The 13,716-nt window shown below is 40.0% G+C and overlaps 1 protein-coding gene across 1 annotated transcript; it reads left to right on the top strand.

Annotated features, from left to right (window-relative positions):
• Window positions 1-4: 4 nt before the first annotated feature.
• Window positions 5-4,658, top strand: LOC127294808 (uncharacterized). The gene is made up of 9 exons (XM_051324704.2): window positions 5-235; window positions 545-654; window positions 750-785; window positions 2,272-2,436; window positions 2,515-2,691; window positions 2,873-3,076; window positions 3,155-3,451; window positions 3,843-3,959; window positions 4,212-4,658. Exons 1-6 carry the CDS (start codon window positions 34-36, stop codon window positions 3,071-3,073), a joined length of 891 nt encoding a protein of 296 aa, XP_051180664.1. The 5' UTR covers window positions 5-33; the 3' UTR covers window positions 3,074-3,076; window positions 3,155-3,451; window positions 3,843-3,959; window positions 4,212-4,658.
• The last annotated feature ends 9,058 nt before the right edge of the window (window positions 4,659-13,716 follow it).

Below are 13,716 nucleotides of genomic sequence, written 5' to 3'. Positions count from 1 at the left end.
TCTGGATCTTGTGCGCTAGCGGCATGGAGGAAAATGCCTCGACGGCGTGGGGGGGAGGAGACGGCCTGGGAGAAGGAGGCGGCCTGGGAGAAGGAGGCGGCTAAGAATCCCTTGCAGACGGAGGAGGAAATGTCGGAGTGGGAGTCGGACCCGGAGGCGCCTAATCTCTTGCCGATATCCGATGACGATGATGAGGACGTTGTGGAGGAAGTGACTTCTGAGCAGGGGACTGCAGGTGAGTTTAACCGCCGCGCGCTATACTCTTTTCTTAGACCTTATATGCCGTGTAGTTAGTGTTCGAGGGTTGGGTGGAGCCCTAGATTAGGTGAGGTGGGAGGGACACCGGAGCCGCTGATCGGCAGAAGAGCCAGCGGAGGCGAGGGGTATTTTTAGACTTCTTTGCCGGATCTGGCGGGGGCGAGAGAAGCCTTTGGCCTTCGAGCCACGAACTGACTTCACGTTCGATATCTGGTCGATTAATCAACTCACGTTTTTTTTCCTTGTAACTGCTTTGCCTGAATTTACATAAATTCTGATTTACCAGCTGCCCTGTATGGGTTTCATGGGGTGATCTCAGTGCTATTCGAGACACCCTCTGGCTTTGCAATCTTGGGTTATGATGCGGCCAAGCTTCCTGAACCAGAGGCCTGGAAGGTACTTGTTTGATTATTACTACTTCTCTATGTTTCTGTTTTCTCTTTTCGTCTTTGTCATCGACCTAATTTTTCTGTATTCTCTATCCCGTGCAGCATATCTGGGCAGACTTCGTCAATGTGCCAAAAGCAGTTAGTACCCCCTAATTATCTCTCCTCTTTTTCTAATATTTTTATTATGATGCTTGTACTCAATTTTGACTGAGTGGCGATCTTGCATGATTCATTTTTTGTCACTTTGATTTATTCTTTGCATTGCATGAAAAAAAAATCCATGGGGTAGTATTTGCTCCCAGGTTTAATATAACAACATGAAAAAAAGTCTAAGCGAGTCCATAGTTTTTACTAGTATATTTTAGAAATACCTTCACATATATTAGGGGTGTCAACAAGCCGAACTCAAGCAAATACCCTCCAGCTCGGCTCGAGCTCGTTTAACCACACAGCCTAATGTTTAGCTCGAGCTCGGCCACCGAAGGCTCTACGAGCTAATGAGGCTCATTACTTTCAATTTTAATCAATACTCCTGAGTATGCACAGATGCTGACGTGTTGTTGTACAGGCATGACTCTTCGTACAGATATCTTCCCCTCCAACCTCCTTTTTATAACCAGCGACCAACCTTCTTTCTTCTTAGGTAGTCGAGGTGGTACTAAATTATTCTGCTGCTTAGTACTGCCAAGGTAGCTTTGATGGGCTGTTGTTGCAAAAACTTTAAGGGCCCACACAGTCTAAACAACCAACAATATGATGCGCGCGTGAATGGTTGACCTTTGGTGCAACTTTTTTTTTCTAAAGCTTGTTGGGCTAGCATATTGGGCGCTATGAATTTTCAATTTTTCATGACACGTAAACTGGAAAGCATTGTATCACTATCCTCCTGTCGAACTTCTGTCGAACTGTTGAAGGTTCAGCGTTTGAGTTTGGCTTGTTAAGGCTTTGAGCCGAGTCTTTAGCGAGTCAAGCTCAAACAGTTTGACGAGCGCCCGAATTTTTTTTGACAGTATACACACACACACACACACACACACACACACACACACACACATGTAAAATAGTCTGTCCACAAATTGAACATACTACCTACATACTTGTATATCACTACCTAAACAATCATGTATACTACATGCTACAAGTACCTACTCCAAAACACAAGTCTACACAACCCAGTTTTCTCTGTATAAAGCTGCTTGGGAAGCATGTACCATGAATTTTGTTTCTCCAATGAATGCATTCCCAGCCAAAAGCTATTTTTACTAAAAAGGTCCCTATGAGAGTATGAGTGCAGGAGATATCCAAGAAATAGATGAGCACATATTTGCTTAAACCTAGGTTGTATATATTGTCATATGCCAAATTCTCACTATCTACTGGTAGCTAGGGATAATTTAAGGCCTTACATAGTGATGGTATTACTACAAAAGAAAGCCAGTACGGCATGTTTTCAGAATACATTGCATTTGCTTTACCCATGAACTTATTCTGATTTACACCTCAATAATCGATGACTTGAACAAGATTTATCATTACACTATGCATGCCTCGCATGATTTTTCACTAATTGTTTTTTCTCCCCTTAGTCCCTTACCATGCTTGTCTTTGTTCGTTTTCTTAACAGATTGTTTGGCTGAGAGCCTTTCAACCTTTTGAGGACAAACTCCATGCCATTAATGCCGCTCATGTTTGTGAAGAGCTTGATAGTATGCTCAAGAAGCATGTTGTCAAGGGGCAGCTACTAGCTGTTGGAAAGCAGGTTTACAAAACTGCCATTGAGGAACACGTGGTTAGTGTTAAAGCTCCCTTGTTTACTTACGTCTACAAATAATTTTGAGCGCCAACTTTTCTCTCGATACTGTTTCAGGGAATAAATTGCCTGTACAGTCTTCCCGTCAGGGAGTTGATGTGGGGCTTGGAGATTCAGATGAGGCGTTTTGTGCCTGAGGAAAAATCAGAGCTGACTAATGAGGGCTTCCGGATGAGTAAAGGAATGGGAGATCTCCTGAATCGCTACAATTTTGAAGTCAACCTAAATATGGTGGTGAGCCTATCACTTCCTTTGCATATGTCAGCCATTGAAGTGCTTTCTGTTTTATTGCTTTCTGTATACATCAAGCCTATATTTTGCACACTGACAAAAGTATTTTTCTTTAATATTTTGTCTGGGATTTGGCCTATTTTTTTTTCTGTATTATTGACCTAGCATTACTCCATGTATCCAGGTTACTAAACGTATTATTGAGATGGCAGGCATCGTGTATGAGTGTGATCGTTGTGTGGACAAACATAATAACTCCTTGCGCTCTGTTGGTAAGCACCTTCTGATAATATCTGGCGTTGAAACTAAGAATTGGGATTTACTGAAACTTGCGACCGCACTCAAGATTGTATGTTACCCTAAAGAAAAAATTCCAGACGCTTGACAGGTAAACCACAATATGTTGGGGATGTGTACAGATTTGATGAAAGTTGTCATTCATCTAATGCCAGTGTGTTTCTTTCAGCTGTTCCCAAAGCAACTGTTGAAGACGTTGAAGAAGGACGCACGTCGGTATAAAAATAAAATCTTGAAGCTTCCTTGCTTGGAAGTCTATAAAGAAATTCACAATGCCTGTAAAATTAGGCTTGAGGCGGAAGAAGTGTTGGACCGTTTGATCACGCAGGTCAAAAAGGCACATGAAGCTGAACAAGCAAGTAAAGCTGCAAGTGATCATCAAATTGGTCATGGTATCAACCCTGCCAAGATTGCTGAACTTACAGAGTGTCATACCATGCTTTCAGCAAATCGTAAGGAAAGACAGGTATGCTTTGTGCTCCATATGAACAAAACATACTAGGCATGTGTTTGTTTCACTGCCGCAGCTGTGTGTCTTGCCACACCTTTTTAACCATATAGTCCATACGTCGTAGATTCAGTATCTTGCCAAATCTTGCCACACTTGTGGTGGCCATTTTGCTCGCCAAACTTTCTGTGGCAGCCACAATTTGCGTAAGGTTAGTTGCGGTAAAGTTAGTCATGAACCAAACGTGCCCGAAATAGTAGAACAAAGCCAAGAACGAACAAGGACATGAAAGTCCCGCAGCAAGTTAGTTTTGCGTTACTTGATAGTTGTTATGGAGCTGGTATAATTTAGGCTTTAGTTCAAGTTTGTTGTTGAAACAAAGCAATATTGTCTTTCATTTCTCTCTCAGATTTCACAAACTTTGGCACCCGTTGATGTTCTTGAGAGATATACTCAGATCTCCAGCTATCCACTTAACATGACGATCAGCCCAGGCATCTTATCTATGGACATCCATCCTTTGAAGGTTAGTTTGTTACTACACTTTGCTTTGAATATTCTAAATTCGTTGTGCTTAAACTTCTCAGAAATTTTATTAGCATCTTTGTATTTTCAAGTTTAGTGCCAAGAGACTGATACGAGGGCCTGTTTGACATCATAGTATTGTATTTTGTCAATACCATCGTTTCTAAAAATATTGCAGTATTAGATACTTTGATGTGTTTGGATGCAATGAATGCACTGGTTTTCAAAATGGAGGTTTTCTCCAAAACTGCAGTTTGGAACCATTGCTTAGAGCAGACTCCACAGAGGTTCACAGCAGCAGCGGCAATGAGCAAGAAAAGGATGAACTGATAAGCCTGAGCCAGCAGCCAACATGTCTGCACCTGCAAAGCTTCAGTTCCTTCTCCTTATAATTAAGTTACTCGGTTAAGTGTGCAATTACAGTACGGGTTTGTACGATAAATATAGGTTGTTAAGTACATATATATTTGTGCCATGCGGCAGTCTCAGAGCCATATATACATAAATATATGGTGGCATAAAGACTGTCAGAATGTGCTGTGGTCAACAGATGCCAGAGTGATTTGTAGCTTGGAATGGCATCTCTCTATGGGTTTCATTTTTTTTTTTCTGTTTGGATGTTCAGATTGTTCATGTCGTTTGTAAATGTACATTAGTGGAAAATGTGAGAAGGTCCTGTGAATTGGAATATATTGATGGGTTACTTACAATAGTGTTAAGTTTCAGTCTGGACTTACATGTGTTGCCTCATACAGTACTATACTTTCATGAGCTTTAGAATTAAAGAATTAGTCTGACATCCAAACAAATAATGACTGTGAAACTATTTTATAAGAATCTAACGATACTATCAGTGATCCAAGATTAAAAAAAATACTTAATGGAGCATTTTGATGCTTATAATTGTTAGGAATAGTTAGCTTTACATCTAGGCTAAGTAGTAAGTTAGCTTTCTTATTAGGCTAACTATTAGCAGTTAGAATAACTGCGTTGGCCAAACGCTAAGTCCGCCGAACAGGTGCTTGTAAATCTTACGCTATATGCGAGTCTGTACAATGGGTATATATACCCCATCTCTTTGATCAATGAATGACACTTGATTCTCTCAATCTCTTCAGTTCTAAACACGTTATCAGCACTGCCTCTACCGAGAGCACCATGACGAGCGACAGCGACGGCGGAACGCATCCTGGGAGCGCAGCGCCGCCCCCGACCCTGCTCGACGCCATTTCGTGTCGCTGCTCCTCACGGCTCCGTCATATCAACATCGGCCCCTGGTGGTGGCCGGCACCATCCCCACGCTTTTCCTCTGTAAGTTGACAGGGATGTCGCTCCACTCCGAACGCGTCGAGCGGCGGGATCCTCCTCCCGACGACGGCGGCGCTCGCGACTGCCACCTCAAGACGTTCCTCCGTCGTACAGCAACGGAGTCAGAGGCCTCGCTCCTCGCGGGTCGCGGCAAGATCGCCCGAGGCCGACAGCGCCTTCTGAAATCTGCTCGGCGCTCCTCCGATGTGCGGCAGCAACGGCGACGGTTTCGCTCCCGCGGCAAGCCCGCGTTAAGGCAGAAACTGCGCACGGCAAGCACACCGAGTAACGCTCCTCCAAGTGCGGCTGCCAAGGCATGCCGGCGTCCACAGCCCGAATCCAGCGACTGGCTCGCGGCGCAATGCGCCCTCCGACCAGCCTCGCTGCTCCCGTCCGTTTCAGATTTTTTTTTTGGGGGAAACTCTCGATTCTGGAACTCACGGGAGAAAGAGAAGGAGAACCGTATCCCTTCGGGAATTTTTATTTTGAGTCCTTCTACTTTATGTTATTTATAGATAAGGTTATGAAGTTCTGTGTTAAGCGTTCATGCTTACTGTAGGGTTTTTTTAAACACCTTGGTTTATTCAGTTCAACGCTATAGTACCTCAAAATTGCCTCATTGCATTCTTCCAGTTACCCAAAATTAGTACTCTGGAAGATAGTTTGTATGCAACTTAGCTATTCTTACTACGAATTACATGTTTGCCTTTCGCATATATAACAAGAATTTAGGCATGACAAACTTAATTTCGAACGGAAAATATTATTACACAAATTCTCATTATATATGAGATAAAGTTGTCAATAAAATGTGTGATTATCTTAACTTTCTTTGTGAATCACAAGGTGATGGCATTGGCTGCATAAACTGCGGATTATCCATTACTAAGAGAAGAATTATTTCTCATTTTGACAATAAAATTATTTTCAAAGTGTTCTTCCCAATTTATTAATGTCAAAGTATAACACAAGATAGCAGGATAAGGAGTCTACTGATATATGCTAGACTATGCTTCCTACTACCGAGATATGTACTCCATAAATATTGTGTTAACTTAGAATTTGAGATCGACACACACACACATATATGGCATAAAAGCATCAGCTTAATATTCAAATAATTCCGCTAGAGAATATTTGTGTTTACCAAAATAAATTTTACTACCATAGTAAAAAAAATGATGCATGATTATTGCATGCTTCTATTATGTTGGTAAGATGTGGAATCTATCATTGTACATGGATGCAATGTCTATCAAGAAAATCCATGATAAATAGAAATTTCTCATAAACTACTAAAATTTCTACATCATGTGGTGACAACCATATTCACCACGAATAAACAATGTCAAAAGTATATATATATATATATATGTTTTGGTGACAAAATGTAACATCACCCATCACTTTGGGAATGAAGTTCAAATCATTGATAGAAGTATCATTTGATGTATCAACATTAAATTCTACCTATGGTCATTAAGAAATCACCTTGACCATGCTCATTCAGAGCATTTTTCATCAATTTCAGTTAACTATCACAATAAATGAGTTGCATGATCATCTCTTGGACATGGCTAGCATTTCCATTAGTGGAAATCACTAAACACGCATTATATGAGAGAAATTGGGTATATATCGATTTCTCCGCAAATCTCCATCAATGATATATATGATGTATAAACACAATATTAATAGTTTCTCAAACACTTTTGAGTACTTCTAGTACATTGTAGTTTTTTTTATGGTGTCTACAGAATCAACTCCAAGTTGATAGTTTGTGATATAATGATTTGATTCAAAACCTCAAAATCACTTTACATTTTCTTTTGATGATAATGCAATAAATAATCGTATTTATTTCAGGGTAATAACATAGCTTATCTTTTTAGGAAGACTCATGTGAAACACCCTACGGGTGATATACCAATACCAGAAATTCATATTAGTACTCAAAATACTAATAATCTCTCAACTGCTCGACTGAAAGAACTCTTAGTTCTCATTCTGTTCTTTCTTGTTTTTTCAGGATCCAGGAAATACTGTCTTTAAAAAGAGGAATCCAGATGCACAAAAAGGACCATGAGAAATCAATGTAAAGTGGAGGTAAAATGACAAACAAAATCACAGTAGACATGGTAAAAGGGATAATATAACTACCAAGTTTATCAAAAAAAAATGTTATTGTATGAATCATTGTACATATAAGTGTTCCCTAGCATCTGGATGAATTATACTACAAATTCATTAAGTAATGTGAGTGTAATGGGATAATTTGAAAGCTCACTTTGATAAACATAGAAAATTACCTGGATGCGGTTTGGACTTATAATCTTCATCAGAAAGATAACATAAAATCCACTCCGGTAGGAGATATACTCCTTCACAATATCAATTTTCTTGTGGAATAAAATTTCCAATAATATTTTGGGACTTAGTTTTGTCTCTTGACTATCCCAATATGTCCTTTAGCCAATAATCATACTACTAAATGTGGTATGATGTCCATTGATATCATGTTTCTCATGCATGACATTTCAATGTATGAACTAAATTCATACTAAACTTTGTTGAGTACAAACTAATTTTTTCAGATTTTGATGAATCTAAGATTTTTCATAATCGCCTTGATCACCCATTATAGGGATAATGCGAAAAATTAGTGAAATTTTGTTGGTCACAATTTACAAGTTGCAAAATTCTCAAATCATTAGATTTTATGAGCACCTAATGTGCCATGAGAATTTTTTTAAGTCTCTCACACTTCACTCAAATTACTTGAATTTATTCAAGAAGATACTTGTTGAGTATTCAACAACTATCTGGGTCATATAAGTATTTCATGGTATTGATAGACACATCTAGTGGATGGTCTTACGTGGGTCTTTAATCTCCACAAATCCATGATTTTACTAAATTAATTGCTCAAATTATCAAATTAAGAGCAAAATATTATAACATATTGGTTAAACCAATACTAATATTGTTTTCACGAGCATTTGTGATTTGAATAAGTACGTGCGTGTACATACCCAGAATAGTGCAACTAAATTCTTTGTCAAAAGAATCAAACTAATTAAATGACCACTGCAACAAAATTTTGATATACCAACATATTGTTGGAGACATACGGTCTTACACGCCGTAGATCTAATCTAGATCACTACAGTTGCTTATCATACTGCTTCCTCTTGCAGTAAGTACGTGGAAATCAAACAAGTATTTCCCATCTGCGATAATTCGGTTATATACTGGTATCACCACCCAACGTACATCATGGGCCCTCACATCAATTTGGGATCTATGTGATAAATAACTGAGGTATAATTGTTTATCCGTCAAATACCTCAAGACCCTAACAAGGGAGTTATTGATAGCCCGTACGCTGATTGCATTTGCAATAAGGGCATTTTTCGGCATTAGGGGGAGATTAGTACCACAAAGAATGCCAATAAATAAATAATAAATGTCATAGACTTTCAGTCCTTATATTCACGTACTTGAAAATCTGAACGATAAGTTCAATCATAAATTTGCAACACATTGCAAATCTGCCACATACATTTACTCGTGACAAATATGTCACAAAATCATATATGCATGCAATCAATGTGCCAAAAGAGCAGAGGTACCCAATGTAATCATTTTCCTCCGAAATGAGAGCAAAAGGGGGAGAAAATTTGCCACTTGACATATAAATTCTCACATGCTTCCGCGGAGCAGAGGAAATTATATCCTCAACAAGTAAATGTAGTACAACCTCAAGTTGAATAACACATAGTGGATGCTCATCATCCAAACCCAACACAAATGTGCACATAATTTAAAGTGTTGGGACATCGAAACACCTTGACTCCATTGTTATGGGAAATCATGAGGAGTTCAAATATTTTAATCAAATTTCCACCAATCTTATTGATTCAACAGAATTATACAACAAAGACTACATTTTATCGACAAATATTTATTCTTAAAATTGCTAAAACCTTTAGGGCCCTGAACCAAAGTCCATGGCAGTGCCTAATGCACTCATATGTTGGTTCAACTAGAAGGAGGCAATTGAATAAGAATAGCACTCGCTCAACAAGAGAGGTATTTACATCGAAATACCTACTCCTCATAAGCACCTTCCCTCTGGAAGACAAACGACTTTTTGTTAACAATAAAAAAACAATGAGGTGGTGAAAAAGTGAGGCTTGTAGCACAAGGGTTCACGCAGAGACCCAACATCAATTATATATGATGTAATATACCCTATTGGTATAAGTGGAATTATGTTTCGATACTAATACTATTGGCAGTTATAAATAAACTATCCATGCAGCTGATGGATGTAGTGATTACATAATCATATGAGTCACTCAATTTGGATATCTATATTAAAGTCCTTAAGACTTATAAATCCAAATCCAAAATTAAATCGCAACATATGTGTAATAATACAAAAGTCACTATGACTGAAAATAGTCAAACACAAATTGTGTGGTACAATTGACTATAAGAGCTCCTTCTTATAAAGGATTACTCGTACAATGATGATTGCTTATATGTAGTCATAAACAAAATCCCTAATTGGATTCTACATGACCTTTGTATATATCGATGCTTTTATCATAAAAGTTTATAATATACATGAAAGGTACTTGCAATCATATCAAGACGGAGATTTGGATTGAACCAACTATTAACCAAGTTTATAACTTGAGTATATTCCTTCGGAATACATATCTATCAGTCTTTACATTGTCCATAAAATTTGGAGAAATTGAATATGGATAAATCAAATCACAGATACATATGGTCACACTATCCCTAACAGGGATACAAATTTATTCATACATTGTAGTAGTGACGAAGTGATATCGAACCTCTTGTTCCATATCTCAGTACAAACTACATCCTGAATAAGAATGTTTTGTTGTCAACTTCTTTAAAGTGAGGCACAAACGATCTTGATTAATTCCCTTAGGAACATCAAGATTTGACCATTGTGTAATCTACATTGGCTATAATTACCCGATCCCAAAATAAGCCATACCATAGACTGAATTCAACTAGAAGGAGCCTTCTAAAGTAAGTCTACAAAATAGACTCTAATGGCTTCATATAATGATTGACCACGTTCAAGATAATGTGGTTAAGATTCAACAGAATCACCTACCATTATCTATCTAGATAATACCACTTGTATTGCTTAAATGCATACGGGTTATATACACAATATTGCAAAGAAATTTTCTCATCAAATAATATTTTCCTAAGTAGGGATAAACAATTTGTGAATATATCTCATGAAAATCTAACAGATTTCTTCATAGTGTCTTTATCGACTTCACGTGGAGTTGGTATTTGACAACTTTAATATTTGCACATTCCAGGGGGAGTAAACTCCCAACTTATAACCCATTGATGATCATCAGATCATATATATTGTACTCTTTTTCCCTTAATGAGTTTTTTCTAATGGTTTCTCATAAAAGGTTTTTAATGAGACGATATAAATACAAGTGTTTAGATATGCCACATCGCTTTCTCCTTACATTTTTCCCATTGGGTTTTAAAGGAGTTTTCAGTGGCACATCATATTGCACTCTTTGCATTATTTACACAAGATATATGTCGTAGCTCCTATTTTTCCCATTGGGGTTTTTAAGGGAAGTATATAAGGCATATTATTGATCTCTAAACTCACTAATGAGATTTTTCCTTATCAAGGTTTTTCTCATATGAGTTATCATGGAGATAATAATCTTTATATGTTGTATCATTTTCTCCTTATTTTTCCCATAGGGTTTAAAGGAGTTTTAACAACATATCAAATACTATTCTCCTCATATTTTTCCCACAGGGTTTTTGGAGGAGAGATTCTAAAGATATCAAGATCAAGAACTGTCAAGATCATACATGGACTTTCTAGCACTCAAGTATATATGAAGAATTTCAACATGATGAAATCAACATAGGATAGCGTTGTCCAAGGGGGAGTGTTAGGAATAGTTAGCTTTACATCTAGGCTAAGTAGTAAGTTAGCTTTCTTATTAGGCTAACTATTAGCAGTTAGAATAACTGCGTTGGCCAAACGCTAAGTCCGCCGAACAGGCGCTTGTAAATCTTACGCTATATGTGTCTGTACAATGGGTATATATACCCCATCTCTTTGATCAATGAATGACACTTGATTCTCTCAATCTCTTCAGTTCTAAACAATAATACAGTGTTAAGTTTCCATCTGAATATACATATGTTGCCTTATGCACAGTACTATTCCATGAACTTCAGAGTATTTTAAATTCATTTGACTTAAAAAAATTATAGGTGAAATAGTTTTCATATAATCCAATTATGCAGTTAATGATTGAGATGCAAAGATTGATTGCATGTTAGAATAGTGACCTCCGTGTATCCAGTGCATAGAGTCAAGCGACGGCTTATAAGTTATTGGATTTTGGGGTTCTACTTAACTTTTTTTCCCTATTTTCAGGTATTTTTGTATCTATATTCAGTATTATATGTATTCTGTAGGATATTTATGTTTTCTATTAATGCAATTTTGGTCAGCATAAAAAAATGATGAAGTGTTTAAGAAATATATCACTAGCAGGGAAAAGCCTTAGCAGCGTGTATTTGCCACGCGTCGGTATGTCGGAGGCGTGCAAGGCCCACGCCGTCGATAAGTTGAATACCAGCGACATGGAGAACACCACGCCACCGGTAGCGCCGCCGTCGACTGCTTTCGCCACATTCCTTCCGTCGCCGTCAGCGCTGCCGTAAGAAAGGAATGATATGGCCCTTTTTTCAGCATTCGGCACGAGCAGGCGTGGAATAGTTCCACGAGGTGGAATTAGATGTTTGTAATGCCGGCAATCTGGACGGAATTGAGGATATTTAGGCCGGGGTGAGATCTCCACCGGGTTTAACCGAACGAGCGTTTTTTAGCGTTGTCCGGTATTGATTCCCGTCCAGTCCGATCCCGGCTGACCCACGCGGTTTGAGCCCAAATCCCGACCGGGACCGGACTAACCGAACGCGGAACGAGCGCTGAAACAAAAGACTGTCGCCATCGGCGAAGGCGACGAGACAAGGGTACGGCGGCGCGGGTGAGGAGCGCTACTCCGTGCAGACGCGACGGTGCCCTTCTAAGAGCATGTCTAACAGACCACTTAAAAGGGCCAAACCCGTATAATAACCGCCAAAATAAGGGGTTGGGCGCTATCCGGCCGTCTAGCAGACCCCGTAAAACAGGCCTCTGCATCGATTTTTACAGTTTTGGCTACGGGGCGGCTCTTCGCCCCTTACTTGTACGGGGCGGGAGGCTGAATACAGGGCCAACCCCTCATCCCATTTCACTAGGGCGCGCGGACATTTCAGAATTCCCAACCGTTTTCCCCGTTGTCGTCGTGGTGAACAGACAGATGCCGTGGGATGACTTAAGTTGGGGCCGAATGTGCGCTAGAGGATTCGGGGGAGGGTTTTTGGTAAGGATGGGGCTAACTCCGGATGGATTCCGCTATCTTTATTGATGAACTTGGCCTTGGCCAGAGGTTGAAGATGAACAGTACAAGCACTATCTCTCTTCTGCTAGATCGTGAACTCTTAGTCTATCAGCCTCTCGTCCAAAGGGGTGCTCCATCTCCTTATATATGGGAGAGGGTGGCTTACAAGGGAAGAAACCCTAGGAAACCCTGATGGCATCTTTGAATAGACAAACTACTTTACAAAGCCACTTTGGCCTGGATGACACCAGTAAACCTTTAATCAGGAACGATGACATCCTCCGGTACCTTTTACGTCATCTTCTGCTTTGGGCGTCACGTCTTCGATTAAAGCTGAGGTGCTTCGCTCATCTTTGTCTTCTAGCTTCTGAGAGCATCTTTGACCAGTCTTGCCGACGTGCTACAGTGTAGCCTTTACCGGTAATCCGGTACCTTCTTAGCCCGTTCCGGTATACCCCTCCTGGGATACCGGTATGGATTTACTTTGTCTCACGCTTAAGAGCTTAGCCCGGAACAACCTTTAAACCGGTATCTTGATGGCTCTAACCATCCGGTTTGGCATGCCTTTGCCATACCGGGGGTCATCCCCCCGACATTAGTCCCCGAAGCTGGTATAGTCCGGCGGATCCTATCCGACGGACCATGCCAGTTTCCCATCTTCAGCATACCGGTTTAAACCTACCGGCTACCAGCTCAAACTCCTCGGCATCTCTGCCGAACTTATGTCATCTTACCGGTTTTCTCCGGTACCTTTGTCATTAAACCTCTCCTCGGCGAAGTTGAGAATCCCTCGGACACAGTGCCTGTAAATGACATGCGCATTGTTTCTGGCGCAGCAGTGTCAGGGGTCACTTTCCTTCGACTTCTGCGCCAGCACTTATGGCGCCACACCGGATCCTCGCTGCCGTTCCGGATCCGTGTGGCCTCCCTGTGGCTTTCTGTTTTCTGCGCGTATAT

This window comes from Lolium perenne, chromosome 4 (genome assembly GCF_019359855.2).
Source record: "Lolium perenne isolate Kyuss_39 chromosome 4, Kyuss_2.0, whole genome shotgun sequence".
In the NCBI taxonomy this organism is placed as follows: domain Eukaryota; kingdom Viridiplantae; phylum Streptophyta; class Magnoliopsida; order Poales; family Poaceae; genus Lolium; species Lolium perenne.
This window is presented reverse-complemented; position numbering and strand designations above follow the sequence as displayed.